Below are 7,708 nucleotides of genomic sequence, written 5' to 3'. Positions count from 1 at the left end.
TTGCCTGACTCAGAGCCCTTTTCACACTCATCTGTGTGTTTCTTTCCCTGTTAGGACATTATCTTTACAGTACCAGCAAGAAGCATGGCAAATAAAAGATTCAGAATTGGGAGAAATGTTTTGAATTACACAATTCCCTTTAAACTAAAAACTCTCAGTTCAGCTCTATAGCTCAAGCGTCTAAGGCTCCAGCCACATACATATACCAGAGCTGGCGGGTTTGAATCCAGCCCAGGCCTGCCAAACAGCTATGACAACTATAACCAAGAAATAGCCGGGCATTGTGACGGCACCTGTAGTCCCAGGAGAGGCTGAGGCAAGAGAATCACTTAAGCCCAGGAGCTGGAGGTTGCTGTGAGCTGTGATACTACAGCACTCTATGGTGCCAGAGCAACAGCTTGAGGCTCTGTCTCAAAAGATAAAACACTCAAGAGTTAGTACTAAAGGTGCTGTCTTCCCTTTTATAATCTTTCCCTAAATTTCTAACATGTATATTATACTTTGCTAGGTTCTGGGCATATAAAACTAAGATAAGATCCCTGATTATAGAAACCGGCAGTAGAAGCAATCAGAAACAAACCAGAGAACAGGGAGCAGGGTGGGACCTGGGGACCAGCTCAGGTGCCAGGCGCTCCTGGGGCCTGGTTTCATTATGAAGTCTGAAGTGCTGTGGATTTTCTTTTTTTTTTTTTGAGACAGAGCCTCAAGCTGTCCCCCTGGGTAGAGTGCCATGGCGTTACAGCTCACAGCAACCTCCAATTCCTGGGCTCTAGCGAGTCTCCTGCCTCCGCCTCCCAAGTAGCTGGGACCACAGGCGCCCGCCACAACGCCCGGCTATTTTTTGGTTGCAGCCATCATTGTTGTTTGGCGGGCCCGGGCTGGGGATTTGAACCCGCCACCTTAGGTGTACATGGCTGGCGCCTTAGCCAGTTGAGCTATAGGCACCGAGCCTCTGTGGATTTTTAAAACAGTGAACACACCCGATAGAAGTGCAAAAAACAGATCCCATGGCCAAATGAAAATGACCTTTGGATTACTGGCCTGATTTGGGTATTTATTTATGCCACCTTTCCCCTCTTCTAGCCTGGACAATTGAAATATATATGCTCTCAGGGGAGACACTTATGATGAATCAGCACCGGAGATGGCAAGAGGCGGTGGTTAGAGTACTAGCCCAGGATCAGAGATGAAGTTCTCGTTTGGGTTCTGTCATTCAATCTTAGTGGGAACTCAGAAAGTCACTTCACCTCTCACTATTTCCTACAAACAAGCTTAATTCTCCACGATGAGGTTGCAGTTGCTACTTTTGAAAGCACTGAAAATGTAAACTGCCATTCAAGTACGAAATCAGAGGATCAGGAATAGGCTTGGGGTGGGTGACCGTTGATGTTAACTGTTCACATTCAATCTATATTATATTGCTCAAGAGTTGAAATAAGCAGGTGGCACCTGCGGCTCAAAGGAGTAAGGCGTCGGCCTCATATGCTGGAGGTGGCGGGTTCAAACCCAGCCCCGGGAAAACACTGCAAAAAAAAAGAAAAGAAAAGAAAAAGAGTTAAAATAAGCTCAACGGAGAGGAGAGGTTGAAACCAACCCCAAGCAAGGGAAGATAAACATTCAAATTTCATACTGATAACCCAAGAATAGACTGATAAAATATGCAGACATGCCACAATCCTTCAACACAGTTTAAGTCCTTCTGAACACACATAGAACCTGAAAAGTTCAATATAAACAGAATAGATTTGGGGGGAATCTAAGATTTAAAAACTGCCTGAGTTTACTCTGTAAGAAAACTTACTTGGGTGTGGAAGAATTACTTTAGGAAGATACCTATAAGACATAATAGGAAGTTAAAGAAAATTACCACTACTTCCTACAAAAATGTACTAGAAAGTAAAAGCTCCATTAAAAAAAAAAGTTGAAAACTTATCATAAAACTAGCACCTAGCTCCCAGGTCAGTAATTTCAACCACCAAAGTGGTGGGAACGACTTTGCGTGATCCTGGGGTAGTGAAGGAGTCTAGGAAAGAGCTGCGCGTTAATGTGACTCCTGAAATCAAAGAGCTGTGCAAGCGGCACAGTGTCTCGATCTTAGGACCAAACACTGCAGGAGAGGGCCACAGTCAGTGCTGCAGCAGGAAAACGGGAGCACATGACGCACGTGCACCCAGGACGGGACACACCAGCACCTGTGTGGGCAGCACTCTCCAAGCCATCATTCACATCTCCCGCTGAGGGGAAACTAAGACTCTCACAGCCAGCCACTTGGTGGAAAGTTGGATTTTCTTTCCTTCTATGCAAATCATAGAGAAACCAACGTTTATACCTATTACAGTCCCTAAAGCTGAAAACAATAAAGAACCCACACATCCAACAAGCTGCTAAATTCTCCTCCACATACGATCTGCCTTAACACAGGGTTTCTACTAACAGGACAAGGGGTGGAGGTTGCCTATGACTTTTCCTGAGGTTCCCATTATACCCTTGTTGAGCAGATGACAGAAAATTTAACAGAGGCAAAAGCAATGAGATTAAGTCAGGCCAGTAAGTCAAGACTGTTCCCATGCTGGGTATATGAACCACTCAAACACACTAATAAAGACCCCAGGGCAGGCACATGGTGCCCACGGCTAAAATCTTGCATAGGATTAGAACAAAACAGTGTCTTTGAGTTTTTAGATCATTTTAGGTACGAGGATATGGTTAACAGGTGGTGTTCAGGCCCATTCTTGAAGGTGTTGTTAAACCAAAATCAAAATAACCACCGGGACAGGGCAACCCCATCCTAAAGGATGAAACATTTTATCTGGGTAAAGGGATGATTTAACTTGTGAAACTCAAGAATGTAAGAACCACAGCCAACAAAAATAATTTCCTTGAATATATTCAAATAGAATGGCTAGACATTTTCCTACATAAAACATCGTAATTTCCCCAATACTCCAAAGGAATCCAATAAATAATTTTACAGTGAAAAGGCCTGGATCAAAATTGGAAGTGAACACTGGGCCCCTGAAGAACACAGGTCACAGGTCCCTTTGCAGGTACGAGGCTGGGTCATCCAGGAGCGCCACCAGCACACGCTGAGCCTGCCGTTTTATCTTTCCTGAATGGGACTGGCTGGAGGTTCCAAGCTGTTTTACAGAAGAGTTCCATCTGGTAACCACGGGTGGCAAGTGAAGCCAAAGATTACAACACAAGAGGTCAAAGCCAAGGTTTCCTCATGCTGCCTTTGTCTTCTCCAAGTGGACCAGCCCGAGCTCTGAAGTCTGGCTCCAAAAGGCCAGTTCTTCGGCATGGTCTCTTCGCCCGTTCTGGAGCAAGTCTGCGGTGCCATCAGGCGGGGAAGAGCTCGGGCGGGCTTTCTCCATAGCAGTACTTTGCTATGGGATCCCGGTAGGTGTTCTCATGCTGCACGCTCTGTTGGCAAAAGGAAGACAAGAGCACGGTGAGAGCGGGCGGGTGAGCGAGTCTCACACACCTCCCTCTCAGAAACCAAGAGTCGAGCAGGACTGCTGTCAGACTGTCCCTGCAGGAGGCTGGCCCAGTCCATCTCCAAATGTCACTAAAGGCTCCAAGGCACTTTCTGGAACAAAGAACAACGCTCAACACAGAATGCCAATGAAGAGCATGAAAACGGACATAAAACATCACTGTGTTAACTGTTTCTTTTTATGTACACCAGTGAGCTTTTAACAATTTAGCTGTGACCTGGGCAACTCAAGATCACTACTTTTTCTCATGTCACCTAACACAGATTAAGACTCGACTCACCAGGGTTTGCAACTGACCCTGTGCTCCAAAGACACCTAGCTCCTGGTATGGAACCCCTTAAACACCAAGCAGACATGCTTCGAATTGCTTTCGTAACGTTTATGTACCTAAAAATTTGAGGCACAAGCCAAATCCTACAATGCACACAAGCTGCATTTGGCTACGCAAATTGGAAGTGTGCATTAGAGCAGACGGTCATTCCCAATGGCTAACTTTTCAGCAATTTTTGTTTTCATACAAGCAACTTGGATTTTTGGCTACTCTAGAGTTCACTAATTAGCCCAAGACCAATGCTACGCAGCTACACTGTAAATATTAATCCAAGGTAACAGACTCACAGCCAGATATTCTCTCTCTTGGGATACTGATATCAAAACAAATTGAATGGCAACTGGGGAATCTCTTTTTACAATTAAAAAGTCAGAATGTATAATAGCTTCACTAAAGACTGGAAATTATTCCTGAATTTTTTCAGTTGAGGAAAGAAAATCCTTTGCCTTTTCTAGCATTTGCTTCTCAGAATGAAAGAAAGTCTGAATCAAAATGAGTCATGTGCTCTGCCTTCCTCCACATTTCCTTTAAAGCCCATTCAAGTGCAAAGCTCTTCCAGCAAAACAAGACCATCAGGAATTTCTTCATGCTTTCAAACACTCATTATAATCCCTGAAACATTTACCCAATGATACTGAATGCTCCTGGAACAAACCAGAGACGTAAAAAGGGAACAGAAAATCAAAAGGTGGACTACAAAAATCTGGCAAAGGGTACAAGAGCTCCCAAGAATGACAAACGAGACAGCTAGCTCAGAGGGAGCCAGTAAAATCTTACAGACACCATGAATAGGAGCCAGAAGTGAGCTCGTATAATAAACACGTCTGGTGATTTTACAAAGAGAGCTATGACAACTGCCCACCCACAATAGCAGAGAGACGAGGCCGAGAGTGATGGAAAGGCAAAAGACTTTCAGATGCTTTCAGGAGCAGGTGCAATAGCATTTAATGCCCAAAGAGCAAAGCATTTAATGACAGCATGCTAATACGCACTGAGAGCCTGACGACCTACAGATTTATTCATGAATTTTTAAACATTCACCTGCCCCATCCCCTTTAGTCCTAAAATAAACCACAACATGCCCCAAAACAAATTGCTATTTACTCTAAATGAGTGGTTACTAGAAAGCCTCGGTCAAATTTTAGTCAAAAACAGGGAGTAGCACTTCTCTCAGGAGCTGGACTATTAAGATTCCACCCAGACTTAAAAATAACCTGAAGCTTCCATATGAAGTACAAATGTGCCAGCTAGATAGGAGAGGTGCAAGTTGATTAGATCTTGATTTACTATAAATGCTTTCCTTCCCCTAATTTGTAAAAATCTAAATATTCTAAATGCCATCCACACACAAAACGAAATGACATGGCTCCAACTGCATCTCTTTGCCAGATCACCCTACCAAATGGACCCCAGTGTATATTTTCTAGTTTTCTATTTTTCTGTCTTCTAACCCACCATCCCCCAGCTAGAGACATCACAGCTTCTGACCTGGGATGAGGTCCTGCATTTGGCCAGACACAACTCAAAGTGATCTTCCACTGCCATGAAGAGGTTCTGGAATGCCATGGCTGCCCGGTTGAGGAAGCGCTCCAGGAGAAGTTGCTATGGAAACAAAAGTTAGTGCCTGTAATAAATTACCTAAGCCAGCACAAGGTGACCTTGGCTATCTCTCCTGAACTAGGAGAATGCTGATAGGGGTGGAAAGAGAGAGACAGAAAGAGAGGGAGACACAGGGAGCCAGGGAGGGAGGGAAGAAGGGGAGAGCCAGCCAGCAGGAATGCTGGGTATCTTATTCATTAGACATCTGATTAGCAATACAATGGTCCATTCTGCGAAAGAACCATTCAGGGAACTGAGAACCACCTCCTTTCCTTAAACACAAAGGTTACAGTGCAGCATTATTTCTGATACCTACAAAGTTCCTTTCTAAGTTCTATCTGCAAAAGAACCTCACGTGAAGAGTCTAATGTTCATCATAAACTAAAGGCTGGGAGAGAAAAGGAGATGCAGAATAAGGAGCAACTCTCCATACCTTGTTGGGCTGCAGACAGCAGGAGACACAGTACTCGTAGGCGCTGCAGCAGCCGTTGGGCCAGCAGCCATCACAGCAGTATTGTTTTGTGCTCGGGACATTGACGTTACAGCAGCCATTCACCAGCAAATCCTTCCTTTCACAAACGTATCCTGCAAGTCAGAGACTACCCTTAGCACAGAAGCAGCAGCTCCTCCAACACTGTACCGGGGGTGATGAAGCAGCAATCCAAGTACTGCCCAAGAACAGACCCTGGAGCATCCTAAGCACCAAAGAGCCAGAATCAGATGTAACTGTGAGGAGGGCTTGCTTTCTCCATGCAGTGGTTTACGGGAAATGGGACTCCCACATTACCACTAGGCTGTACGTCACAATCTCCCCATAATTCCTGTTCAGTCTGCTGGCACATGTCTGAGTTCGTCACCGTGGCAAGCCGCGCCTACGCTTTCCTAGTCTGACCTATGCAAGCCAATCTTTTATTTGTGCCTGAAGAAAAATGTCACTCTTTTTTAAGCAAAAACCTTAAAAAAGGAAAAACCAAGGCATTTCATTCACAAAAGTAACATCCTTCTAGATTTAACAAACCACTCTTTACAAATATAGCTTTTAAATGCTTGCTACTTGCCTAGTAATTTGGAGGATTTTCAAAATAGAAATAGTCACACTTAGCCTTTATAAACTGACTGAGCTGTTTATACATGTACATGGCAGGGACTCAAACTGCCCTTCAGCATTAGGGAGTGCAGTGCTCGCACACTTGAGGAAGAGAAAGCCTCCCAACTCCTTTAACAGCTGGATATACTCACTTTCTCTCCAGCACAGTCAATTCAAGCTCAATATTAGGGGGAAAATCCGTTTCCAAAAGTTCATTTATTGCTCAGAGCTACTAAACAGACATTTCTCTATATCCTTCTGAGAGAGGGGCAGAAAAACGTAAGGGTAGGTCCATGAGAGCCCCCACATGGCCCTTGGGAAACTCCCAGGTGCACGCATGAGCCACAGGTGCAGAGCAGCTGCTCCCAGCATCACTCCATTCCAAATGCCCCAGCTTCTTAATCCACAGAGAACAGGGCTTGGTGAAGAATAAGGTTGTTTTCAGAAAAGTATGCTAGAAAACAAGGACTGTGCAAAGGCAGGAGGCACCAGTAGAGTAAGGATTAAGAAACTAAAAGGGCCCTCGGTTAAGACTTGGGCAACCAAGGCCTCCAGAGAACCAGAGCCCACATACCTGGAAACCAGTGCCTTTTCTTGTTATTGTTTAATTATTTAATACTGTCATTTTCATAATCCATTTGTTCTGATACTTTTTAAACATAGGGCAAAATTTATTCTTGCAGAAAAAGTAAAAGAGAAAGAAAAACTATGTTATTTGCAAATCATCAGTTGAAAAAGAAAAAGCAATAGATAAAACAAGCAGGGAACTTTGAATGTTGTCTGGATGTTTAACATTAAGGAGAAATTGTTACTTTCTTTGATGTGATAATGGCATTGTGTTTTTGGTTTATAAAAGCCTTTGGCATTAATCTGGATGGAGTTGAAACACATTCTTCGTAGTAAATAATCACAAGAATGGAAAGGCAAGTACTCATGTACTTAATACTAATATGAAGCCAGTAGAAGAACTAAGACACCCACACAAGAGAAAAACTCAATTCATGTTGGGGGGAGGAGCGAGCAGGACTGGTGTGCTCCTACCTAACAGGAACAATCTAAGGGTCTGTGGCATACTTCCTGAGAGCGGGACACAGTACAACAAACAAACAAATGCAAACACTGTAACTTGTTTGTACTCTCATATTAATCTGAAATTTAAAAAAACAAAAATACAGGCTCGGCGCCTGTGGCTCA

At 43.9% G+C, this 7,708-nt stretch overlaps 1 protein-coding gene across 2 annotated transcripts in view; it reads right to left on the bottom strand.

Moving 5' to 3' along the window:
- Positions 1-2,870: 2,870 nt before the first annotated feature.
- Positions 2,871-7,708, bottom strand: part of CUNH12orf49 (chromosome unknown C12orf49 homolog) — a 20,605-nt gene continuing 15,767 nt past the window's right edge. For both annotated transcript variants that reach the window (XM_003789942.3, XM_023513333.1), the window contains 3 exons: positions 5,861-6,012; positions 5,317-5,430; positions 2,871-3,423 (listed from right to left, as the gene is read on the bottom strand). In XM_003789942.3, coding sequence (XP_003789990.1) covers positions 3,340-3,423; positions 5,317-5,430; positions 5,861-6,012 — 350 coding nt within the window. In that variant the 3' untranslated portion in view covers positions 2,871-3,339. The remainder of the gene's footprint in view (positions 3,424-5,316; positions 5,431-5,860; positions 6,013-7,708) is intronic.

Source organism: Otolemur garnettii, unplaced genomic scaffold (assembly GCF_000181295.1).
Source record: "Otolemur garnettii isolate 467f Iridium unplaced genomic scaffold, OtoGar3 scaffold00038, whole genome shotgun sequence".
In the NCBI taxonomy this organism is placed as follows: domain Eukaryota; kingdom Metazoa; phylum Chordata; class Mammalia; order Primates; family Galagidae; genus Otolemur; species Otolemur garnettii.
The sequence above is the reverse complement of the archived record's forward strand: the minus strand, read 5'-3'. Positions and strand labels throughout refer to the sequence as shown.